This window comes from Asterias amurensis, chromosome 4, assembly GCF_032118995.1.
Source record: "Asterias amurensis chromosome 4, ASM3211899v1".
In the NCBI taxonomy this organism is placed as follows: Eukaryota; Metazoa; Echinodermata; class Asteroidea; order Forcipulatida; family Asteriidae; genus Asterias; species Asterias amurensis.
The window spans coordinates 8,992,149-9,018,837 of record NC_092651.1 but is presented as its reverse complement, the minus strand read 5'-3'; the positions used below and the strand labels follow the sequence as shown (position 1 = coordinate 9,018,837).

Here is a 26,689-nt window from a genome sequence, read left to right as displayed (position 1 = left end):
TGGAGTTGCGAGAAAATAATGGAAGAAACAATACCCTTTTCGGACAAGTTGTGTTCTTTCAGATGCCTTGAATTCGAAACCTCAGCTGAGGTCATGAATTAAATTCAAATATTATAGTGAGAAATAGGCCTGGGCGAATTATTTGAATATCCGGTTAATGGCGAATAGGTTTTCCTATCCGTAACCGCGAATGCCTTTTTTTTTCTTAACCGGATATCCGCATAGGGCGCAAATAGCTATTTATAAACCGGATAGTTCTGTAGTTACAACCAAGTAACCGGATATTCTTTTAATAGAATCTGAATCCTTACGAAACTTCAATTAAGACAGCATAAAACAGCATAAATTAAGTATTTAACTATGCCCACCTCCGTGAAGAGTTAAAACAATGACATTTCTAAAGTAATTTGTTCAAAGATTACGAAAGTTTTCCTTCACGTAGAGTCAATCACGATCAAAAGAAAAAGCAAATCGCCATCTTTAAATTAGATCCGGTTATTTTTATGAATGAACTGAGTAACACTGTCTAAAACTAATATCAATCTGCCCATACGATCTCATTCACAAACGAACAGCGCCCTCTAGCGGCAAAATTTTTTTTTTTTATATTTTTTAATTTTTTTAATTTTTTATTTTTAAATAGCGCCCTCTAGCGGCGAAAAAAACTATTCGAATATCCGGTTAATTTCGGATGGTTGGCCAGCGGTATCCGAATATCAAAATTTCACTATTCGCCCAGCACTAGTGAGAAATTACTTCTTTCTCAAAAACTAATTACTTCAGAGGGAGCCACTTCTCACAATGTTTTATACTATCATCAGCTCTCCATTGCTCTATACCAAGTAAGTTTTTATGCTAACAATTATTTTGAGTATTTACCAATAGTGTCCAGAGCCTTTAAGCACAAAAAGTAGCATAACAGAATTATGCTAACCAGCAATTGAGGTTACCAGCCAAACTAATATGCCACACATACAATTCGTGACTGGTATCCTGCTCATTTCTGCTTCGCAGAAAATCAGTAAGCAATATTTTTTGCCACGAAGGCAATTTTTGGTGGCTATCAAATGTTTCAACAGAAATTTATAAAAATTTCCAGACTAGAGGTGCCCTTTACCAAGGAGAAAAAAAAAAACTTGCCCTGTCAAGCACAAAGCATCAGGGGGCGATTTCATGAAGAGTTGGGACTAGGAGATATACAAAACTTGTGGCTGGTCCTAAGTTAGGACGAGTTATCGAGATAAGACTAGTCTTAACTCTTCGTGAAATCCACCTTAGGTCTATGATGGAGCCTATTCAACTTTCACACCCGGAATTTCATCTTTGAAGGGGCAAGGCTATTTTCATTTGGCAAAGGGCACTTCCGTAGGAAAATCTTCAAGTTTTCAAGATTCTGTGACACTTTTGATGGGACACTTGGGCAAAGACCAGGGGCAACACTCCAAGGCCTTTGTGTTGTTAAAGGCAGTGGACACTGTTGGTAATTACTCAAAATAATAATTAGCATAAAACCTTACTTGGTTACGAGTAATGGGGAGAGGTTGATGGTATAAAACATTGTTAGAAACGGCTCCTTCTGAAGTGCCATAGTTTTTGAGAAAGAAGTAATTTTCCACGAATTTGATTCCGAGACCTCAGATTTAGAACTTGAGGTCTCGAAATCAACCATCTAAACGCACACAACTTCGTGTGACAAGGGTGTTTTTGTCTTTCATTATTATCTCGCAAGTTCGATGGCCGATTGAGCTCAAATTTTCACAGGTTTGTTATTTTATATATATGTTTAGATTCACCAACTGTGAAGGCTAGTCTTTGACAATTACCAATAGTGTCCACTGCCTTTAAAGGCCTTCAACTTACCTCCTGTAATCCCAACCCCATTACTGTCTTCTGGTTTAGTAATGAAATTAATCAATCAGTTGACCTGTGTTTCCATCCTTGCCTTTAGAGCATTGCAGAAGAAGAAAAGAACACCGCTAAGGCTTCTTCAGATGACGCCAACGTGATGACCAACATCAGCCAGAAGCTGGAGACTGTGTTTGCCACGGCAATCAAAGCTTCGTTCCCAGAGCTTCCCAACCCGTCAGTTGCTGTAGAATCCAGCAAGAATGATCGCTTTGGCGATTACCAATGCAACAGTGCTATGGCTATTGCTCAGGTAAAGTAATTAAGTTTCATTCCTTCTGCCCAGGGAGTAGTTGAAAAGCAGGACAGTTCTTTTCAGAACTGAGAAATCTCTAAAATTCTGAACAGTCTGCATAGCGGTAGTAGAAAATAAAGCAAGACAAGTTCTCAAAAGAATATAATCTACCCAGCAAGATGCAGTGTCACTGCAAACCAAATATTATTGATACTCTACCATGCAATCCCTCAAATCCTATACAAGATAAGAAAGTTACGGAGAATGAAAACAAGTTATTGCTTATTTTATAATAAAAAACAGGGGCCAATAAGCCATAGTTTGCAGTCTGGTACAATGAATTGCTTGATCACAATTTACAAGTTAAATTTAAATCCCTCAGTTTATATAGACAGTTGCTATTTCACAAGGTTTGGGGCAAGTTTTTTACTTGACCTTTGACCTCCGAATTAACATTCCATATGCCATTCATTGGTAGAGTTTTATTTCATCATTACCTAATTATTTATATTTTTAAGAAAATGCCCATATTGTATTTTATTGTATTTTCTCTTTACCCCTCTCTCTCTGTAGCAACTTAGAGCTATTGGAAAGAAGACTTCACCAAATGAAATTGCCAGGGAAGTCGTGAAGAACTTGCCACCCAGTGACATCATAGAAAAGGTAGGTGGAAACACTCATTATATTTGCAACTTAATCTGTAAAACAGAGAAACATTTTAATATTATTCATGCTTTTGTTTTTTAACCAAGAATGGAATACAATGATGAAATAAAAGGGGAAAATATGTCAGTTAAATGTTTGATCCGTTTTTTTATATTAAGCTTCACTTTTTCAACAGCAAACTGAGTGACGTACCTCCCTGTTATCCAACAAGTCTTCGCAAACCGATAATTCAAATAATTTCTCAAAGCTGTCTAAGAATTTGTTAATCAATGAGACTGTGGCGTCACATAAACAGTGCCCTCACTCATGACAAAGGAAAAATGAATCATAGGCTGGTAGTTATGCGTGGCACGTACATAGATGCGAGTTTCCAAGGGTCATCTTAACGAATGAAGCGTGTCAAACTTTTTCCTTGGCCAATCGGAACCTTCCTACTCGGCCTCTTTTTGCATTGAGTAGGAGTGGTTCTGAAAAGAACCGTTGGTTTAACTGGATGTTTTTATCAGTGTCGTCTTTTTTTTCCTTTTTTTTTCTTTCTTTCTCTTAAGCAATCAGAGCATACTGATCAAAACGTCAAGTTAAATTAACAGTGGTTTTCAGAACCACCCCAACTCATTAAAGATAGTCATTACAGTTTGTTACGGCAAACCTTGCCATATATTATTGGCTACCTTATTATTCCTTCTGGTTCTTCAATTATTTTTTTCAGGTTGACATTGCTGGCCCTGGTTTCATCAATATCCACATCAGACGTCCCTTTGTTTCCACAGTGATCAGTGACATTCTAAACAAGGGAGTCAGGCCGCCAAAGACTGGTGGCAAGCGAAGGGTTGTCATCGACATGTCCTCGCCAAATATTGCCAAGGAAATGCATGTGGGTCATCTGAGGTCAACCATCATTGGTGAGAGCATCTCTCGACTGCTGGTTTTCGCAGGTGAGTACGGGATGGAAGTTAATTAATTGATTAAAAAATCCAAACAAATATTCCTGATGATTGACCATTTGAAATCTTCCAAAATTTGATCGTTGACAGATCAGTATCCATGGGTGTGTCTTTGGACTTCCAAAACCTCTCTTATAAAATGATTTGATATTGATTTGGCACCTTTTTATCTTGTAGGTCATGAACTTGTGAAGGTGAACCATCTGGGTGACTGGGGTACCCAGTTTGGGATGCTTATCGCCCATCTACAGGACCGCTTTCCAAATTACTTGACTGAGTCACCCCCTATCTCCGATCTTCAGGCATTTTACAAGGTACTATATTCTATTGGAAAGATTTGCCAAAACCAACAAGCACTCTAACCAAGGCTGGAATACAGCAGTGTAGGGAAGATAATAAAGAAATTACCAGTTTTCTAGTCAAGGGAGGAAAACCGTCTGCTTCATATTATTTTGACTTTGTGTATATTGTTTTCTTGTATTCAACACACTGAAAACCTTTGGTAATTGTCAAAGACCAGTTTTTTACTTGGTGTATCTCAACATATGCATGAAACAACAAACCTGTACAAATTTTGACTCAATTGGTCGTCAAAGTTGTGAGATAATAATGGAAGAAAAACACCCTTGTTACACTGAGTTGTGTGATTTTATATGCCTGATTTTGTGACCTCAAAATAAATTTTAGTAATTACCAATAGTTTCCAGTGCCTTTAATAGCCGAATAAATAACAATAATAACAACAATAAAAACATTTAAAAATGTTATTTTTGTTTAAAAATTATTATTTTGCATCACATAAGTTTGGTTCATACATAATGGTTCGTAAACAAAATGTGTGAGTTGATGTGCAGATTGATGTAAACACATATTTCCAAAGATTGATCTTGTTGACTTGGGTTTTTTCTTCATCCTTTAACTATCTCAGGAGTCTAAAGTTCGCTTTGATGAGGATGCCGAGTTCAAGAAGCGTGCCTACACATTGGTTGTCAAGCTACAAGCTAAAGATCCAGACATCATCAAAGCATGGACCATGATCTGTGACATTTCATTCAAAGGTAATAGCTCCCAAGTAAAGAGAAAAGCACTCTCAGGGTTAAATTTTACACTGGACCCCGGTCTTGATGCCACTGGTTTTAGTGTTGGGCCAGTAAAGTTATGACCAGAAAGTCCGGCTGTCTTGTGTTTAAAAAATATATTTTCTTACTATGTATAATCTTGCATGCTCTTTTCCCCCTTAATGGTAATCATGATTCTCTTAATGCTGGTCTGGTGGCCCTCCTGGCATCAACTTTTTATTCTTTCTTTGTTGTTTCTGTTTTGGTTTTATGGTTCTTTGATTAGCTTTGTATTTGTTTTTGTATTTATAAGTAGATTTTTTTTTTGACATCACAAAAACAAGGTGTTTGTGAGTGAAGATGATGGAGTGTATTGTTGAGGACAGCTTACCTTAACAATCAAATGGCTGGATTGCTAAGCAAGATTTGTCTGTGCTAAGCAGTTGTGCTTAACAGCTTATAGACCAAGGAAAGAATGAACAGAATTATTATTTTGATCTTTGCAGCTTTTGAGGAGATATATGAGCGACTTGGTGTCAAGAACCTCATTCCCCGGGGGGAGTCTTTCTACCAAGACATGATGGTATCAACAGTGGAGACCCTGGAGAGCAATGGTGAGAAGAACATACAAGTCAAGTGGCTAGACCGCAGAACTTGCAATCACAAGGTTGTGGGTTCCAATCCTACAAAGCTAACCACTGATTTCACAATGACTAGAATAAGTATTGTCGTCTAGTTACTGAATTACAATTTCTTGATTTGTGCAATTCATAATGGTAGACGCTAGACCAATGTTTGTATGTGACAGACTGGCTGATGTCAGCTTGCCGTTTAAATACCCTTATCAGAGATTGCCGAAAAATCTTTTGGGCAACAGCACTCTGCAGAAATGATGTCACATTTGCCCTGAACACGGCATGAACGCGGTGCTTGCCGCAAACCTCACTTAACCTTGGACGTTGTTTTCTTGTTGATATTGACACAGGTTTTGTAAAGCTGGAGGAAGGGAGGAAAATCATGTTCACAGATGCCGGCAAAGTGCCATTGACGTTGGTCAAGTCTGACGGAGGGTTCACATACGACACATCGGACATGGCCTGTATTAGATATAGGATTTTTGAAGACAAGGCAGACTGGATCCTCTATGTTATAGATGCAGGACAGGTAAGATAGCCGTAGGGGGGGGGGAAGGAAGGGGAAGGCTCTGCTTGCCAGAGGGCGATACATGTCTTTTTGTGTTTGTTATTGTCAAATTTATGATTGAATGCATTTGATGATAAATGAGCTTTAATCTTTGCATCACTGTTTTGTTGGTGTTAAGGTAACTGCAAATATTTATTTTCAATCCATTGTCAATTTGTTGTATTGATGTGTACTTTCTTCCCGCTGTCCTTTCAAATCTATTTCATTGTAATTGTGCTATGTCAATTATGTTCATGAGTTGTCGTATGAGACCTGTAATCTCTCATACTGTCTCTTTTTTGCAGAACGAAGAATTGTTTAACTTTGATATTGTTTGTTTGTATAGTGCCCATGAATATAACTAAAAATGCATTTGAAAACTATAATGCATTGCTGTTTGTATTATTTTATTGATTGATTGTTTTTAATTTGATATCATTGACTGATTGGTAGATTGAATCACGATATTTATCTGTAAATTATATTTGCTTGCCCAAATTGCCTATTCAACCCTCTTCACATTCATTGTATTTATATTGAATGATTGATGATTGATTGATTTTATTTAATCGCAATATTTGTCTTTAAATGTTATTTTCTTGCCCCCATTTCCTATTCTACTTTACCATCTTTATTTTCATTGCTTTCATATTGATTGGAATTGGAAACAATGTTGATTGATTGATTGATTGATTGATTGACTGATTGATTGATAATTAATTGATTGATAGACTGAATCCCGATCTTTGTCTTATTTGATTGATTGATTGATTGAATTTTGCTCTTTGTCATACCGATATTTGCTTGTCCCTATTTCCTATTCTTCTTTGTCTTTATATTCAACCCATTGCATTCATATTGGTTTGAAGAAAATGTTGATTGATTGATTGATTGATTGATTGAATTTTTATCTTTGTCTTATTGATATTTGATTGCCCCTATTTCCTAGTCTTCTTTACTCTCTTTTTATTCATTGCATTTATATTGATTAGAATTGGAAACAATGTTGATTGATAGATTGATTGATGACTAATTGATTGACTGATTGAATCCTGATCTTTGTATTATTGATATTTGTTTGGCCCTATATCTTATTCTACAATGTACTTTATCCTCTTTATATTCATTGCCTTCATATCGGTGATTGAAAAGAATGTTTTTTGAATGATTGATTGATTGATTGCTTGTTCTCATCACTAATTATAGCACAATGAATTCTACTCTTTATGTATTTATCATACCATCTTTTCGCTCTTCATTTTCAGTGTACTCAAACCAAGGCTTGGAAGCAATCACAGAGTCTGTCCCCCTTGACATAAAATTAGTATTAGAACTATCTCTGGCATAGTGTATACAGGGAGCCTGTCTTAGAAAGATAGTCACAGTAGTCAAAGTATAATGTTTAACTTTGTTGAGGAACATCTGTACCTTGCCTAAATGATACTTTGATTTTTATGTCATCAAGTGCATATATACATGTACAAACAATGATTGCATCATCTCGATTTTAACTTCTAGTTTTACCTGCTTTAAATTTCTTTCATTAATTTATACGTAAGTTTTGTTACAGGATATTTTGTTATGACACTCTCTTGTGCTTTGCTCTGTTTCCTTTTTGTTTAAGTAACCTTTGTTTCCCGATACTTTCATTAACCCCTACCCCTATTGTTATTATTATTATTTTTATTATTATTATAAGTCTATTAAGCTCAAAATCTTAGCAGAGGCTTAGCGTAGTTTACCATTTACCACCAAAAATGCCATTGGAAAAGGTGTTTTTTCCTTTTTTACGCTTATACAATGACGTTGCTTAGTAATTTTTTTCTTTTACAATTAGGCCTCAGACCTTTTAAGGGACTAATAAATAGTGTAGGCTTACCTCTTTTATTTTAAAATACTTTTCACAAAAAAACCCCCTGTTTTCACAGTTCAATATTTACAAACAACAATTACAAATAGGGATTGATCAGTATGAATAATAGTAAATATTTTGTTTACTTGAATCTTTGCTGCTGTAGAGCATACACATGGAGAATATATTTGCCGGAGGGAGGATGGCAGGTTGGTACGACCCTGCCAAGATGCGAATTGAACATATCAAGTTTGGGGTCGTCTTAGGTGAAGACAAGTAAGACAACTGGATGTTCATTAGTTTTATTTTAATTGAAGACTAGCATCGGAGAATGAAACTTCTATCCTTTACAGTACTTTTCTTTTTATAAATTTGCGGTTTCTTTTTCCGGAAGGCACTGGACACCTTTGGTAATTGTCAAAGACCCAAATTCTCACAAGGTGTTTCCCATCATATGCATAAAATAACAAATCTGTGAACATTTTGACTCAATTGGTCATCACAGTTGCAAGAAAAAATGAAAGAAAAACACACACACATATTGCACAAATTATTTGTGTATTCAGATACCTAATAAAAGGTTTCAGCTGAAGTCTTTAATTATTTGAGTGAGAAATTACCTCTTTCTCAAAACTACATTACTTCAGAGGAGGCTGTTTCTCACAAAGTTATTATCAACAGCTCCCCATTACTCATTACCAAGGAAGTTTTTATGCTAACGGTTATATGAGTATTTACCAATAGTGTCCTGTGCCTTTAGTTTGATAATTTTTATTTTATTTTTGTTTCAGGAAAAAGTTCAAAACTCGCTCTGGTGATACTGTACGGCTAGCAGACCTCTTGAACGAGGGAATGAAACGATCATTGGATAAATTGAAAGAGAAAGAAAGAGACAAGGTAATGACGATGAGAAGCTGAACTAGTTAAAGGATAGGATGTCTATATTTCTTGGATGTGGAATCTAATTGCCTTCATTAAACACACTCTGTGGTCAGGTGGTTAGACTGCAGGACATGCGCTCACAAGGTTGTGGGTTCAAATTTGGCCAAGTTACCCACTGACTTCACATTTCCCCCGATGCCTGAAGTTGAGGACACAACGAAGCTTAGTAACTGAAGACTTCTTAAAGGAACACGTTGCCTTGGATCGGAGTTGGTCTATAAAAAGCATTCGTAACCGTTTTCTATGAAATGCATATATGGTTGGAAAGATGTTTTAAAAGTAGAATACAATGATCCACACAAATTTGCCTCGAAATTCTGTGGTTTTTCTTTTACTGTGGATTAACACGGTTGGCCATTTATGGGAGTCAAACATCTTTCTACCTATATGCATCTTATAAAAAACGGGATCTATCTTAGCATTGCAAATTGTGTGTTCAAATCCCACCCGAGTGATTTTGCTCGTCTATTTTTTTCACAGAACTTGGGAATGTTTAATACACATTGGTGTAAAGGTAAAATACAAATCATATTTTTTATCTTTGATGCAAAACTAACATCTTTGTCATGTGAACTTCCAATTTCTATCTAAAAGGTATTGACGGAAGAGGAACTGCTGGCAGCCCAACGCTCTGTAGCCTATGGCTGTATCAAGTATGCCGACTTGTGCCACAATCGTATTTGTGATTACGTCTTCTCATTTGATAAGGTAAGGCACAAGTTGGATTTTGTGTTCTGTTACAGAGCATGTGCGCAAGCAATTTTGTGTGTGCGAGTAAGAAACAAACCCACCCATGTCACCCAAGTCGTTTGCTTTTAGGTGCTGTGAATTCGAAACCTCAGCTGAGGTCTGGAATTCCCTTCAAATATTTTAGTGAGAAATTACTTCTTTCTCAAAAACTTCGCTACTTCAGAGGGAGCCGTGTCTCACAATGTTTTTTACTACCAACAACTCTGTATTGCTTGTTACTAAGTAAATTTTTATGGTAACAATTATTTTGAATGATTACCAATCGTGTGTAATGCCTTTACAAGTTAACATACATGACCCTTATTTTTTAAATGTTTGTCTTGTTTGTGGTATGGAATCACAATCGATGCACATTTGAAGCTCAGTGCCAAGGTGGTATTTCAAAAACAAGTACTCTTGATTCCTTTGTTTTACTAATTGTCCTTTTTGTCCTGACTAGATGTTGGATGACAAGGGCAACACGGCTGTGTATCTTCTGTATGCATTCACCAGAATCAAGTAAGAATCAGATATCAACTTTATGTCTCTCTAAACAGTAAGCCCAAAATCGGCTCTTGCGGTTGCTCAGACTTTTGTACTTTAGATAACCATACTTCATAGGTTGACCACAAAATCTTGCATTTAAGCCTGTATTGGGGTTTGATTTTGTTTTGGTGAAAAACTAATTTGCAATCGCAAGCAAAATTAACAGCACTTATGACCAGTTCGGGAATGGTAGACTGTAGTGAGGGCACCAATGTTATATTGCCACTTACCAAAATTAGTTTTGATTTAATTCGCAAAAGACACTGCCCTATTTTCAAGCAGATAAGATGCTTGGTGGACAGGATGCAGGACCCTAAAATGGCCCAGGAAAATTCTAACGTCAACAGACAAGGCGCACCGCCGCATAAGGCGCATGTGTAATCGCACACAGAAGAACACCAGGTGTCGCCCAGGGTCGGTACATTGTCACGAAGACGTTATTTTGTTGCCTTTTGTAGCGTTCACGCTATTCGAAGCATGAATGAAACCGTAACCACATGGGCTGGTATAGAGCCATGCAGAAGTAAAAGACCAATGTAAAGTGATACAACCTTCATCATCCATTCAGCCAATGCTGTGCATTGTTATAATAATGAAGTCCGGCCCAACCAGTGGCCAGAAATGATGGTCCATGCACTGTCTGAAGGTAGGCCTATTGCAACATACCAAGAACCTAGCCTGATGTCCCACAACCAGGATTTTTGCTGATAAAGACAGGTTGTTGGAACAAAAAAACAGTCTCAAGGAGCCTTGTTTGATCGCAATATTGAGTAAGGATTCTTCACACAAAGACGTTGATTTGAACTGGACAGAATAAAGGTATTATTTCATGCAGTGATCGTAAAAAAGAAAAGAAAAAAAATCACCAGCAGACAAGGCGCACCGAAAGATGAGGCGAACTGTTGTTTTGGGGGTCTGATAAGACGCGCCTTATGCGCAGGATAATATGGTAAATGACACGAGGTACAATGTATATTCTGATGCATTGACCATATAAATAATAATATTAATATTATTAATTTTGGTTTTACCCTAACACCGATGTGTGTTAGCACTGTATACTCGGTACTTTCCTGAGTCCTGTGAAAAAATATCAAAGGCATGTTACTCGGGTGGGATTCGAACCCTCGACCCTTGCATGTTTTTTCACATGACTCGGAGAACGTACTGAGACTACAGTGCTAACACACATCGGTGTATGGGTAAAACCAAAATTAATATTCTTTATCCCCGATGCAAATTTAACATCTATTATATCGTTGCAGTACCTACTGCCAAAACATACGATTCGAACTGCCTCTAGCTACCGGGCAACCTCGGTAGGTTAGTTGGTAAGACACTGCTCTAGAATTGCAAGGGTCGTGGGTTTGAATCCCACCCGAGTTATATGCCTGTGATATTTTTTCACAGGACTCGGGGAAAGTACTGAGTATACAGTGCTTACATGTACACACATCGGTGTATGGGTAAAACCAAAATTAATATTCTTAATCCCCGATGCAAATTTAACATCTATTAAACTGTTGTGGTACCTGCTGCCAAAACATAGGATTCAAACTGCCTTTAGCTTCCAGCCAACCTCGGTAGTCTAATTGGTAAGACACTGCTCTAGAATTGCAAGGTTCGTGGGTTCGAATCCCACAGGACTTGGGGAAAGTACTGAGTATACAGTGCTAACACACATCGGTGTATGGGTAAAACCAAAATTATTCTTTATCCCCGATGCAAATTTAACATCTATAATAATATTATTCAGACAGCATGGGGTGTAGGCTTAAATGCACAGAGATGCAAGCTGAAATAACGAAGTATAATGCAAAAGGTACGCGTACCTCGAAAAAAGACGACGGTCAGCAGGAGAAGAAGTCTCTTTAATTTTTGGGTCTCGAGTTCCTTCAAAGCCTCTCTTTCAGCTATCTTCACGCTTTTCTGCAAAAGGTGAGCTTATCCCTTTTCCTGGAGTTTGGAGATCGTCATTCAACCGGCCTTGCTTCTGTTGGTGATTGTGATCTTCTTATTTCGCTCTGCAATTAAGAAGCGCTTCTATCGTTGAGTCTTGATCATCAACCTTGTTTATCAAGGCCAGCTTAGCCTTCTCTTAAGTTATTTCTATTTTCCCCCAGAACTGGAATTGTTTCCTCTTTCCAGCTCATTGGCCTCTAGCTTGTTTTTGAGTTCTAATATGGACATCGATTCTGTTTTTGAAATAGAAATAGCGTCAAAACTCTCATCAAAGTAATGTTTGAATTTCTCGAACACTCACGCAGTATCACGAGTGTGTCTCTCATCAATCGACATATTAGCTTTCAAAAACTTAGGATACATGAGTATAAGAGCAAACCGAGTGAACAGCGAACCAGCATTTGTGTGCATGAGCATGAAGTGAAAGGCGTTGGCCAGAGGGTTGGTGTTTGACATGTTTGGCATGTTCAACTTATCTGACTGCAATTCGGAAACCATTGCTAGACAGTCCTCATTTATTTCGTGTTGTTTCGCCGACTCAAACTTGTGGTCAGAAAGTTGCTTTTCTACGTTTTCCAGTATTGGATTAAGCTTTCCCAACTCCTTGATTCTTCCTTTTTGACTCAAACCAAATAGATGTGTTGAAGCTTTCCTCTAGCTTGTCAATTCGTTGGTAGATGTCTAAGTCTGCAGTGAGGCTATCATGAAGAAATTGTTGAAACTCACCATCATCACTGGCTACCGTTTTGTTTGTCGCTGGTAGACATACATGTGCAGTCGTGGTCTCCTGAGGTCACCAGTTACTCGATTTTGCCTTTCTAGTGGTCATGCTGAAGATCTCTTGTTTATGACAGTAGTGGCAGTGGCGAGTTGACTAAAGGATTGTTCGAGGATTTGACCCAAGAAAGCAGCTGTGAGCGGACATTCGCAGAAAACTACATTTTTGGGGGAGCCAGGATTTGACCAAATAAAGCAGCTAAAAAATGGAAATTCACAGAAAATTACATTTTAAGGGGGGGGGGGGCTCAAGGAAGAGGCGTGTTCGTAGCCACATGATCTACTCTAAACCAATAGCTGAATGGATAAATTGTACGGTGTATTTGTAAATGATGAGTAAATAATTGTTTACATTCTTACAGATCCATTGCACGTCTTGCCAAAATAGACCAAGCAGCTATCCTGAAAGCAGCAGCCACGACCCCCATTAATCTGACCCACGCCAAGGAGTGGAAACTGGCCAAGTGCTTGTCCCGGTTCCCTGAAATCATCTCACGCATCCTGAGTGAGTTGCTCATGCACATGCTCTGTGAGTATCTGTACGAGCTGACAACGACATTCACCGAGTTCTACGATGTGTGCTACTGTGTGGAGAAAGACAGGCAAACAGGTTGGTGAACAATGAACTACAATCATCACAATAATTGTACGCGCATCTTATGTGTAAATACAATCCTTCAATTAGCACCTTGTAGGGGTGACACCACTTTGATGAAAGTGTTTGATTCTACTGTTGTCTCTCTCTCCTAGGCAGCCCATCTATTGTTTTTTCTATGTCAGCACCCCCCCCCACCCAATTGGTCTCGGTAAAAACAAACAATATACTTTACCTCTGATGCAAAATAAACATCTAGTAAGGAGACAGACAGTGAAAAATCAGGGAATGTCACTGTTTATTCAGTGTCTGCGGTAACATCATGTCTGTGCATCTACTTTGATGTGTAGATTGATTATTAAATCAGGGAGGGCCACAGATAAAACAATGGGCGCAATGTAGACTGCATAGGAGAAAGACAAAAGGGGAATCAAACACCATCATCAACAGGGTATGTCACCCTTACATGGTGCTGTCTACATGAGGTGATTTACATGTAAGACGCACTAAGAACTATGTTCTACTATTACTGTTACTTTGCTATGAGATTTCTATTAAACTATATTCAGTATATTATACAAGGTAAAGATTCATTTAAGCAGAGTTCTCTTGGTTTTTGCCAGTTGGATTTTATTAATTCATTTCTGTTATTATTTTTTTAAGGTGAGATTGTGAAAGTTAACATGAGTCGGATTCTTCTGTGTGAAGCCGCAGCGGCTGTCATGGCAAAAGGGTTTCACATCTTGGGACTTGAACCAGTCAACAGAATGTAACTCGTCAGGTTCACATCCAACCAACCCCCATCAACAGAAAGCAACAAATGAAAAGAAAAAAATGGAATGGGGTAGAATCTCCTCATAGTGTTAGCTAGCTGGGAGTGTACTGTTAAGTACAGCAGTTAAAAAATAATGTACTGGCTTCAATCCCCCTATAGTGTCTGTTCAAGACATCAGTTGATTTTGTTGCATAGTTCTTAATGAAGCCACAAATAATGTGGACAAATTTTTATATAAACAAGAGATGCCAATCAACAGTTGTGATGAAATTTTCACAGGTCGGTCAAATGGTGTGTTTATTTTAAACTAGAGGATGGGAATGAATTTACCTCTCTGAAAACATATGGTGTACTTTCCTTTTAGGAAGAGAATTTGGGGAAAGGGGAGGGGGTCTTGTGATATCAGTGGGTCCAGAAGACCACAAAGTTAACTATTGTCAGAATGTTTCACTGTATCATAATCATAACTAAATTTATATACTATTAACAAACTATAAGGGTCTTATAATTACTTTGGTTAACTGTTAGTGAAGATTTTATGAAGAATGTTCACAAAAGAACAGGGGGGTCATCAAAAGTTTTCATATAGTTTGGAGTGGTACTGAGAGTAATAATGCCTTTTAGATCCCTCCTAAAGTGGTATTTGTATTTTTTGTGGTAAATTGCAGTATTCAGGGCACAGAACGCAATGTGCTTAGGGCCTAGAGAAACAACAATGAAAACACAATAGATAAACTTAATGAAATACATTGTAATACAATCCAGTGCTAAGATTAAAAACACAATGAAATTGTTCTTCACTTTTATTCATGTTCTGTACTCCTATATGAAGAGAAGTAATAATGGTTACCATCAAGTGTCTCAGTTCACAAGCTAACATCGAGACCAGATTGGATTTGATCCTTTATTTTGCAGTAAATAAAACTGAGAAGTAGGATACAGTGTGAGGTTTCTGTATTGTTGCTTTATCCACTTCTTGTTTGAGGGTCAGCTTACATGTAGGTGTCTCGCTAACAATGGACGAGTTAACACTTTTACTTTGCGCTCCTGGCAGAGGAGAAGTAATTGTGGTGAGAACCCCAATCTGCATCTTACAATGGTGAGATCCTTATTTAGCTATGTAGCTATACATGTACTAGGATTTACAAACAGAAAGCTACCAAGTTCAGCTTAAATGTAGGTGCCTTGCTAACATTGGGTGTACTCGCACTGTTACCCATACTCCTGGGCAAAGAGAAGTATTCATGGTCAATCATTCTAACTTAATTTACAAACAAATTGTTTATTTAATAACCTGTAGAAAACATCACTTTGTGAGCAAGTGCAGCAAAACACATATTTTATACAAATATCGACTGCTTAGAGTGCTATGGTTAAAACTATGACTCCCGAGGTGATCCCCAGAGTTGTAAACAGGGCCGAATTTCATGGCTCTGCTTATTGCTTGATTCTGCGCTTACACCATTGTCTACTTAATGTGCAAGTGCCAACATTCTGTGGTATCTGTGTAAGCAAAGAATTCCTATTAATGTGGAGTATGCGTGCATACAAGCCAAAATTTCCTGTTAACCTGTGAAATACGCTTGACGAGAGTGCAGCAGTCGTACCTCTTTAATCGTTGCCTTTGTGACGGTGAGCATATCCGGCCATGTTTTCATTGGGCCATGAAATTGGGTTATTGAAGTGGCCTTTGTTTGAGGACTGTAAACTTTGTCCAGGAGCATGTCTGTATTGTCATAAAGAACTTGTGTCTAGATAGCTTTAACCATGACATTTACTTGTGGATTTTTTTTGTGCGATGGGTAGCCAGTGCAGTTTGATACGAGTTGGGGCGAGGCGTAATGGAGAAGTACAGATTACCCAATTTTAGAGCCTATATAAGTCTTAAAAAACTGGGGTGTTATGATTTTTGCTTTTTGTTTTGAGTGAGGGGAACAGTGTTATGTATTCTTTGGTGGTTTAATACTTTTTTTTTTTCGGTAGACCGCATTGTTACTGGTGACTTTTTATTCGCAAAGGACAAAATGGCAATGGCCTTTTTTTCTTCTGGCTGGATATATTGAGTGTCTTGGGTGCCTATACTTAAGATGTCGTCTAAGTTTAAAACATGTATAGGAAGTGTTAACTAATAGTACGAAGAGAAAAAACAGCAGATACAGACTTCATTTTCAAAAAGACGTTTTATTCTCATGAGAAGTGTTATGATATTTGTTTTACAAGAAGTGTAGTACAGTTTGCTTTTACACCTCAAGTTGTTTCTCCAAAATTCCTTTCTCCGTTTCTATCCAAGATTTTATAGCAGTCTTGTGCAAGTTCTGGTCTTAAAGTCGAAAAGGTGTGGGTTTGAATCCCAGTCATTACACATGTCTCTGAGCAAGATACTTTATTACTTTAGTTTCTTCTCTCCATCCAGGGGTAAATGGGTACCTGTGAGGGCAGAGATGGTTCTTGTGATTTACATGTATTTAAATTGGTGTGCTACATACTTCGCAGTACTTGTCCAGGCAGCATAGTCCACAAGGAGCCGAGATAAAGAATGAAACTGTTATAATCTGCAGGTGTTCATTTCGGACAACTGCCCTATATTGTTGTCAATTACTTTTACTAATATTATTTAATTAATTATCACTGTATAACAGTCAACAGTATATTAAAACATACAGGTCAATGCATTTGCAAATAATCATCACAAGTTTAACACAAGATAGTACAATTTCCGTACGTCACAATCACTGCATCTGCCATGTACAACATTTGCTTGAATGTTGACTTTTTCCTATTCACTCTACCAATGCAGAGCTGCCAACAATTTTCATCTCGCATTCAGGGAGATGTTTTAGAATTACATTTAACATAATAGGGAAAGTTTCCATAATCAGAGAGAACTTATTTATTGGCAACTCTGGGTGGGGGGGGGGGGGTTGGCAGCTCCGCCGAACCCATAGCGGCTTTGCGTCTGATGTCACAAGCGTAAGCAACGCCCTCACTAAGGTCAAAAAGTAACGCTGACCGAACAGTAGTGCTTCTTTCCAATGTTTGCCCCTGGCACTTTGGCAGGCCCAAAAAACACACAGCTGGTACAACATCTATTTGTATATTACTTCCTTTAACATGTGAACAATTTCTTGACTTTCTTACGGACATAAATTCTTATATTTTTTAAAATCAACTCGAACAAAATCACTTTCTTCACTACATATATCCTTGTTTATTTTGTGTCTGGTTTAAATTTGGTCATAAGTAGGACATTTTGTCGAAGTTCAATCTGAAAAACTAGTGTCCCCCCCTCCCTTCAAATATTATTTTTTCCCCGTGGCAGCACTATGCATGCTTCCCAGTTCAAAGACCATACAAATGCAGTGTGAAATTAACTCTGAAGTACCAGTGCCAAAGAAAACCAGTGTAGCACCAGTCTGTGTTGCGATTTTAAATACATCAACACAGACTAGATGAAGGATGGTTATCTTTGTTGCAATATATCTTTGTTGCAATACATTTTTCATTGTAATGTTTTTCCGGTGTGACACTGATCAAAATCTGGTCTTACAAGTTTATACATTTTTATAAAGTTTTACTTTGTTACAAACGCACTCATTTACTTTTCTATAAACAAAAGAGTCAGTAATGTAAATTTCATTCAAGTTGATATTTAAGGAAACAACAGCCAGATCTAAGGCATTCAGAAGATTAACTTCAAACAATAAACATTTCAATAGCTATGCAGCATTTACAATAATTTCAGAAACAAAACATCGTAAATTTACAGCATCTTCAAACGACGAACGTCCCAAAATAAAGTAATTCCACATGGGAAATGATTAATTTTTGTCCTTATACTTCTTGCTCAAAAGCTGGACTACGTATGTGTGCACTTTTACAAAAAATCACAAATTTCATCAATCAAAGGTGTTTCTTATAACAAACTTATAATTCTGAGAAAACCTCAAATCTTAGAAGTATGTATGTAAAAGCCAAGTCCAATTCTTGCATAAATCCTCAAACCAAAATTCAATGCCATCCCTACATATGGTCCTCTGGGCATCAATCCCGAGCCAGTAGAATTTGGTCAAACTTACTAGTAGGACAGGCATCTGAGTTCAATAAATCCTGTGGTTCTTGCAGTTTCTGAATGAGGTTGAACAGCTAAGCCCCCCACCCCTCCCTGTTGTTGGAACCATTCTTCTAACTTCACATCCATCATCACGATTCTTCCGGGTAGACCCCATTGTACTTCTCCTCCATCTTTTTAAAGGCATCATTAATTGCTGTCCTGTGAAAAAAAAGGAGAGGGAGGAAAATAAGTAGAAAGCCATTTTCAGAAAAAAGCTACAACACATTATTATTCTTACTTGCATCATTTTTGAAGTCAGATTCCCCTGTGTGTTCCTCTTACTGTGCAGTTTGCATTTTAAACCAGGGCCCAATTTCATAAAGCCACTTAGCAAAACAAGTAGCTTAGCAGAACATATCTATGCTTACTAGAATATAGCCCGGTTCATACTTCCTGGGAATGTGATGCAAAACATGGCTGTTCTTCGCAGCGAATTTTTCGCAAAGTTCAGCACAATTCAACTGATGGAAAATTATTCATTGCAAGGGGGGGGGGGGAGGATGTTAAGAGCATACAGCTGTTATCGCATGGTACATCAGTTGTAGGATAAAAACGTTCTTTCGCTCTCTCCTTGTCTACAAGAAATATTGTCGTCTAGTTACTGAATCACAATTTCTTGATTTGTGCAATTCATAATCATAGACGTTAAGCCATAGAGCTAGCTAGCACAGGGTTAAACCAATGTTTGTATGAGAGAGATTGGTTAATGCTGCCAGCTTGGTGTTTACATCCCCTTGTGGGAGCTTGCCGAGTTCCCTTGATGGGAAGATCATCTAAACAAACAAACAAACATACAAACAAATGCAATAAGTGATACATTTAAAGCTGATCTACATCTATGGTTTACCTGAAGTGGTGCTGCTGGAACAGAACGGCTGATACATGACCAGCGTTGATGTAACGCACCTAGTGTCAAACAAAGAGCCAAAATATTTAACATTCATCCACTTAACATTTATATTTCCTCATTTCTTAATTTTGTTTATCTAACGATGTTTAGAGTACAGCACACTGAACTCAACCTTTGGTTTTGCTGATCAGCATAGTGTGGGTTTGAGTCCTTGTCTTAATACACTTACAGATAGGGGCGTAAAGTCATTGGTCCTAATTGTTGTGTCATCATGGAATAGAACCCAGCTTGGTAAACTTATCGCTAAGAGAAGGGGTTTGCCCCGTACGGTTTTTGTTAGTGACTGCAGCACTTTGTCAATCTGTACATAATGTTAAATAAATGGGTCTCATAATTCATAAACTTCCAAAAACCATTTTGGATATGAATGGTGAGCGCTTTGAGACGCCTGTAGATAAAGTGCTTCTTACCTGAATGCCAGGCCACATCTCGGCCAAGTTCTGCATCTGATGCCAGGGGATGTATGCGTCCTGTTTAGCCAGGACTGAAAATACCAGCTCAGGGTCAACGGGCTTGGAGAAGTTGCCAACAAATGTGGCTGTATCCATCACACCTTCCATGAAGTGTAAAGCATCATCTCTCAGCTTGGTGTACTCCTCCTTTGTTGGATTCCACTTCGCTCGCTTCTCACTTTTCTTTGAAGATGCGTCGCTGTCTTTGGTCCAACTGAAGGTTGTTTTTGAAGACCTTTCACCAGATGATGACCTCTTCTGACTGGACTTGGTGAACCAACTCGCTTTTATTTCTGGAGTAGTTTCTGGGTCTGCATGGGCCTGGTTGGGTCTCGTCAAGGGCTCAATTGACGGATCTAGGAGCATCTCTTGTGCTGTCCTGGCATTGCACATGCTCCGTGTGTGTATACCCTTGACAGGGTGACTGTTCAGAGTTTGTGCAGACTGGCTATCAGATAAATGAGCACTTGTGTTCACCTCTTGTGTAGATTCATCTGTCGTAATACTGCGGTGTGTTTGGTCGGATGATAAATAGCTTCCAGACACATTTGTTGCTTCACTTTGAAACAGGTCTGGCTTTGTATAAATTGCATTGCTAACCTTAGCTTGAACACCTGAATTGGATTTCAGGGATTCCTGGTCTAGACCTGAAGTACTGGTGGCCTTCTCGGAAGGCATTTCACTTGTTGATGCAGAGGTAGTCTGGTTACACTTTGCAGACCCAAACCCGGATTTTAATTTAACATCTCCAAGTTCTTCTATGCTGTCTGGAAAGTTGACAGCAAACTCTTGACCAAGTCGGAAGGCATCGTACTGAAAAAAAAAAAAAAAATCACACTGTAACCAGGCCTTGAAATAACCGACGGCACCCACCGCATGTGCCGTGGTGCCCTCTGAAAAGTTTCAATACAACTTCAATTTTCCTCATAGAGTGCCTGTTTTTAACCTTAAAAATTACAAGTTTTTTGAGGTTTTTGAAATTATGTTAAAAAAATTAACAAGGAAGTATGATTAACCAAACAAAATATATCTTGTTGACTTGTGTTGCCTTGGTACATCACAAAGTATTGCTCGTGTGCCAATGCCCTGTTGTGATAACATGTATAATAGGCAAGTACATAATGTACAATTAAAGACACTTTACAGTTCATAATTTTACCCATATGCGATTTAGGCATTTCAAAATACATCAAACATATCGTACATGTACGACCATGGCACTGTCTTGTACTTTCCATACCTGTGGGCACTTCATGAGTTTCCTGAGGATCTCTGCTTCATACTCTGAGTGGAAGACGTACTCGGAGGCGAGGGTCTTCCATGGAATGGCACCACTCATTACCCCTTGGGTGAAAATAGGCGTGGCATTACTCCAAGATAGGCATGGAATAAGGGCTAGGGGTTTATGCCAATTTGTCGCGGCAAGGGTTGCCATCTGTGAATGAGAAAAGGCACAAGAGTTGTTAATAATTACATAAGTCTGGAATAGTTTTGTGAGAACATTTCCTACTTTTGTGAGCACATAGTCGTTCAGGAGTACGATGATTGTAAGCAAGTTAGTTATTTCAACTTTAGACTTATGTCTGTTGTTAATGCATACATGCCAAATGATTTTTAAATGAGAAAATTTGGACACTCGACTTTTAATTTACAGCAAGATTGGACACCCACGCTTCTCAATCATGCTTGACCCATGTTCGGATGGCATTGGTTATAGACTCTCAAACCCCCCAGAGTACTTGCTGGGCATAAACAAACTGAGCACTCATTTATAAGGTTTTTTACTGTATAATTGGGCGTCATTCGATCACAGAAAAACTGACGTGTACTGTTGAGTACAGTTTATGTAAAGTGCTGTGATACCATTGAGGAAGAACTCTGTACATAAGTCCACTCCTTCATTATTTAAAGACACTGGAGAAGACCAGTATTCTCACTGACTTGGTGTATCACAACATCTATGCATAACAAATTTTGGAATTTTCGACTCAATTTGTCATTGAAGTTGCAAGAAAATAATCAAAGAAAAACACCCTTGTTACACAAAGGCTTCAGGCCTGGTCTTTTATTACCTCCTGTTCAAAGACTACTTAACTTTAGAGGGTGCTATACTATCAATAGCTCTCTATTGCTCATTACCAAGTAGGTTTTTAGGCTTATCACTATTTTGAGTAATTACCAATAGCGTCCAGTGCCTTTAAGGACTAAAGGCCCGGTCACACAGGCCCCGATAACGAGAACGGAATCGATAACGATAAAAATGCACGCCCGCGATTGGTTGAATGAGCGTGGGCATATTCTGCGTGGAGCAATTCAACCAATCGCGAGCGTGCATTTTTATCGTTATTGTTTTCGTTATCGTTATTGGGGCCTGTGTGACCGGGCCTTAAGTGGGCCAACAGACCATCAGTACTTACATGGCCACCCATAGATACACCAGACACACCTAGAGGGCCGTACCCTTCCTTCTCACACCAATGTAGGAGTGCCAGGGTCTCTAGAATCAATGCTCCTCCCATCACAAACAGGTCACTCACATTGTGCAGACTGGAACGCCTAAAAGCACAGAAAAATAACGTTTTATGAGAAATAAGTGAAGCGCAAATCCAATGGCTCAAATAACAAGATTACTATTACATTACATTTTCTAATTATGGTAAGAACATTTATTTAGCCTTGGCCCCAGAGCTATTTAAAAGGCATTTTCATAAAGACTATTAACAAGTGACATCGACTAAAATAACACTGATAACAAAGAAGCAAATCCCAGTGGTTGTGAAAGCTATCCTTGTTAAATAATCACCAAGGATGCTTGCTATGGCGCTCTCATTTTACATTCAATGAGCAACTTCAAGACAGCTAGTTAAATTTATGTATAAAACTCTAGTTAAAGAACAGCACAACCTTTTGGACTAAGCACAGAGTCATGACTTGTTAGACTTGTTTGGATGTATTGATACGAGTTACAAAAACCCAAAACTTAAAACCATATTTCCAATTAAGTTCACAAGTAACTGCTCGCATAAGTTGAAGTTTATGCCTCAAGCCTAATTAGTGATAATGTACTGTTCCTGCATCTGCTTTGAGATTAGCCTGAAAGACATTCTTCTCATTTCACGCTTATCACTGCCTATTTATACTAAGGGCTTGGTGATCATAATCTTATCACCTTCTTAATGAGAGTGTACAGCATCACCATACAAAATTGGTCTCCTTCATGGTGATGTCAATGAAGGAACTAAAACCTTCACAAGAAACTACAATCGGAATACTTGTTTCTCTTATCATAAATTGCTTTCTGATGGCAAGAAAAGATACTTCCAAAACTGGATAGGAGATTAGCTACGGACAGCTCCAGACAGCTTTTTCATCTTTCTCAACTCTGAGAATTTTTGTCCCTACTAAACTTTTGGTATTTGCTCCAAAAATTAATGACATAAAAAATTACTGTGGTTTTAGAGGAGGCATTCGAAAAAACTTAAATCTGAAACTGTTTCATGCATGAAACTTTTCTCAGAAACTCTTCCGCCTTTTGAAATGTATTTTCACAGGTTAATTTTATTGTTTCTACATTTAAACAAGACAATTTCAAACAATCGAACAGTTAAATAAAACCTTCCATTGATTTTAAGACACAATGAGGAATCATATTCCCCCCCCCATATTTTAAGAAAAGGCCTACGCTCACAGTTGCTCTTTGGGTTTACGAAGTCCATAAAATGGATTCTCCAGGATGATTGAAGCTATTTCATGTTCCTTCAGGAGAGGCCTGGCCATAACGGTCCTTCGTCTCCAAAAACCCTTTAAAGAAAGCATTCATGAAAAAATAACTGAATGAATAAGGCAAGGTCAAGTGTTGGTCAAGTCAAGTTACAAGTAATTTCTGTCCCTGTTCAGGGTCCAATTTCATAAACAATCACAAAAATTTGGGAAGCATAGCAAGTATTGCTTAACAGAAACAGATTACCAGCCAAACTTAAACTGATTTTACATTAGTGTTACGGGTGTCCCATTCAATATATGTGGTTAGCCAAAAATTTTCAAGCACTTTATTTTTTGCTTAACAGCTTTATAAAATTGGGTCTATTTTCAAGTCACAACAGTGTAGGTGACTCATGTCTCACAAACTTTGAGGGAACTTTCTGTGGAATCAGGGGAAGTTGGCAGCTCTGTCTTTAGGTGCATGCACTTTCTCAATTTTTTTACGAATCCACGTCTCAAATTTTAGAAGCACAACAGTTGGTCTCAAATTCACATCTATCACAGGGTAATATTTAGGAAAAAGGTGTACTTACATGGTCCCCTGTGCCAGCAAGGTGGATGCATACCGGCCGTTTTTCTGTACTCCACTTCAGTGGTAAGAGAAACTGAAATCTGAGGAAAGCAGTGACGGATGCTTTAATATTTGAAGTAAACAAATAAAGACATTGGGTTTGAAACACCCACTTGACTACTGGTCAGTCTAGTAATTGTAGCATTGGGCAGTAAACGAAAAATGGACGTCTTCAAAAATTAAAAAATAGAAGATTTAGCTGATTGCTGATTGCAAACTGCTGACCAACCAATAGGACCTACGGTATAAATGCAAAAGTTGCTACACGTACCTTGCTGTTTCCACTTCCTTGGGCATGATTCCTTTCATATATTTGGCAAATGGTGACAAGAAGTGTCCCTCGATAAGACGACACTCGCCCCATTTCTCATTCTGAAAAAGACAAGCATTAAAAGCAAAGAAACTCTGGTCAAAGCTTACAATTCACATTAGAACTATTTACGGATTTGTTCAGGCTTGAGAGCTACAGTGATTAAAGGCAGTGGACAGTATTGGTAATAGCATAAAACCTCACTTTGTAACAAGTTATTGGGAGAGGTTGATAGTATAACACACTGAGAAACGGCTCCCTCTGAAGTGATGTAGTTTTCGAGAAAGAAGTATTTTCCATGAATTTGATTTCAAGAACTTAAGGTTTAAAATTTGAGGTGTCTAAATCAAGTGTCAGAAAGCAAACAACTTCGTGTAACAAGGGTGTTTTTTCTTTCATTATCTCGCAACGGCGACCAATTGAGTTCAAATTTTCACAGGATTGTTATTTTATGCACATGTTGAGATAGAAGTGGGAAGACTGGTCTTTGACACTTACCAATAGTGTCCAGTGTCTTTAAGTTCACTTATGAGGCATCCTTTGTTTCATTACCAGATAATTATACACTGATTGCTTTGGGTAGGCATATAGTTCATTAGTTCAGTGCAATTTTCTTGTAAAATTAGACAAACCATGTGGCGTACTTACTCTAAACCAATCGCAAGGCAGAATCTCATAAAATAATTCAAACTGTGACAATGGAGGACAAACCTATTTCTTACTTTATCAATAAAGATGGGGTAACTTCTGTCCACCAGGTGTTTACACATGGAACGATCTGAAATCACTTTGCTGAACTCACAGATCCTGAAATATGAGAGAAAAAAAAAAAAATACCATGTCGGAAAACTGTGTGTACTGAGTGAGTGCTCAGTGGAATATTTTAACAGGGCCAACTTTTGAGGATCCTTGGAAGTGGCAGTGGAGGCCTTAACGGAGGATGCAATCATGTCCAGTGGTGTCCTCGGGCCAAGTATGTTTCAAGAGAAGTTTCCCCAGATCTCTCTGTCTTTCATGCATGTAAATATTTCCTTTGTTGTCACAAAGCAATGTGTCTTTGCGTAGTAGTACATGTATTTCAACCCTTGATATCTTTGTGCTTGGACCTTGCTTGCTATGGGGTTCCAGACTTGTAAGCCTGCTGACTGCCAGTTCAGGGTGACAACACAGGATATACCTCTTGATTGCATTGTTATTTCTACCCAAACTATCTGAAATCCTTCCATTGCCTAGCTGTGATAATCATAACACTTGATTTCCTCTGTATGACCTTTGAGATGATTGAGGAGGTATGGCCACCTATCCATAAGGTTTATCGCGATTCAGAAACGCAATGCATTGTGGGAAAGAATATGGGGTAGTTTCTTTGCAGTTTCTGCGACTCCCGCACGCAACGCCTATACCTTTATGTGGGTGGTTCAACAGCGCCCTCTCTTGATATTTTGCTTTTCGCGATAAACCTTATTACCCTACTCACCTTTTGAGTATTTCTACCGACCCCCATCCTTTGGTGAAGAATTTGGTGAGAAGAATTTTCCGATACACAACGTCCAGTTTGCTGGCCTTGGCCCACATCTTGGATGGTGAATGTTGTCGACGTCCAACAAATCTTCATTACCACAAAAGCTCCCTCAGCTCAGTATAGATGTGGAATCTTTAAACGAGGAAAATAAGTGATAAATGAATATTATATAATACACAAATTATCACAGTCAAAAAGTTGTTTCGTTTTTGTAAGGGCTAGGAAACCTTCTGCTTCCTTTGGATGGACCATTTTCTGCTGGTCAGACTTATTCCATCCAGAGTAAGTTTTGAGTGTTGTGGTAGAGTTTCTACCTGCATTTATATATCTATATTAAAAATATAACACAAGGGTTCAAAATCAAATCATTCATTCAATGACTAATAATCAGTTGTCAATAATGATCAATAACACTTATTTTTAATATACGGTTTTTGGATCCTCTCAACAAATCTCAAATCCCCCAATTGTCCTTGCTCTATAAAGACTATGTGGTAAGCTTTTGTGAAAGTTGTCAAATCGTAACATAAATATTATTTAATTTATTTAAAATAGGGCCTACATTACATAACAATTTTCCTTTCAATTCAAGTTTCTCTATACGTTTCATAATATTCACACTGACAAAACACTAACAGTAACAGTAACAGTAACATACATTAACATTGACAACAGAAGCAGAACGTTAAAAATACTAAATGGTTAACGTAAAAATTACTGATTTTTCTGGTTATACTTACCTGTCATGAAGTTAGCAGTGACCACTTCGTCTTTGCATTGACATCCACGATAATATGAATGAAAACGTACAGTTAATTGACTCACAGACGACGAACAATCATTCGGTAAAAATAACGTGTTAACAAAATGCACGTAGCTCTTG

At 38.1% G+C, this 26,689-nt stretch overlaps 2 protein-coding genes across 3 annotated transcripts in view; one reads left to right on the top strand and one right to left on the bottom strand.

Annotated features, from left to right (window-relative positions):
• LOC139936631 (arginine--tRNA ligase, cytoplasmic-like) overlaps positions 1-17,517 on the top strand; it is a 22,686-nt gene extending 5,169 nt beyond the window's left edge. For both annotated transcript variants that reach the window (XM_071931485.1, XM_071931484.1), the window contains exons 3-15: positions 1,949-2,158; positions 2,714-2,803; positions 3,516-3,741; positions 3,928-4,064; positions 4,679-4,808; positions 5,315-5,422; positions 5,794-5,972; positions 8,009-8,118; positions 8,634-8,739; positions 9,379-9,492; positions 9,974-10,032; positions 13,161-13,408; positions 14,057-17,517. In XM_071931485.1, the coding sequence (XP_071787586.1) occupies positions 2,006-2,158; positions 2,714-2,803; positions 3,516-3,741; positions 3,928-4,064; positions 4,679-4,808; positions 5,315-5,422; positions 5,794-5,972; positions 8,009-8,118; positions 8,634-8,739; positions 9,379-9,492; positions 9,974-10,032; positions 13,161-13,408; positions 14,057-14,166 (1,770 nt within the window). In that variant the 5' untranslated portion in view covers positions 1,949-2,005 and the 3' untranslated portion in view covers positions 14,167-17,517. The remainder of the gene's footprint in view (positions 1-1,948; positions 2,159-2,713; positions 2,804-3,515; positions 3,742-3,927; positions 4,065-4,678; positions 4,809-5,314; positions 5,423-5,793; positions 5,973-8,008; positions 8,119-8,633; positions 8,740-9,378; positions 9,493-9,973; positions 10,033-13,160; positions 13,409-14,056) is intronic.
• On the bottom strand, positions 16,330-26,689 carry LOC139936632 (protein ABHD18-like). The gene is made up of 11 exons (XM_071931487.1): positions 26,547-26,689; positions 25,762-25,938; positions 25,007-25,091; positions 24,246-24,346; positions 23,937-24,015; positions 23,330-23,442; positions 22,059-22,197; positions 20,882-21,076; positions 19,600-20,454; positions 19,127-19,185; positions 16,330-18,438 (listed from the first exon to the last, which is right to left on the bottom strand). The coding sequence occupies exons 2-11, from the start codon at positions 25,857-25,859 to the stop codon at positions 18,369-18,371; spliced, it is 1,794 nt and encodes a 597-aa protein (XP_071787588.1). The 5' UTR covers positions 25,860-25,938; positions 26,547-26,689; the 3' UTR covers positions 16,330-18,368.

What these genes read in the sequence shown, in the direction of transcription:
- LOC139936632 (XM_071931487.1), bottom strand. Translation starts at nt 25,859, where the DNA reads ATGTGGGCCAAGGCCAGCAAACTGGACGTTGTGTATCGGAAAATTCTT. An exon ending in AGATGTGGCCTGGCATTCAG is followed by an intron (nt 19,186 to 19,599) that starts GTAAGAAGCACT and finishes GTTTGACACTAG; the next exon opens with GTGCGTTACATCAACGCTGG. An exon ending in TTCCAGCAGCACCACTTCAG is followed by an intron (nt 18,439 to 19,126) that starts GTAAACCATAGA and finishes TTTTTTTCACAG; the next exon opens with GACAGCAATTAATGATGCCT.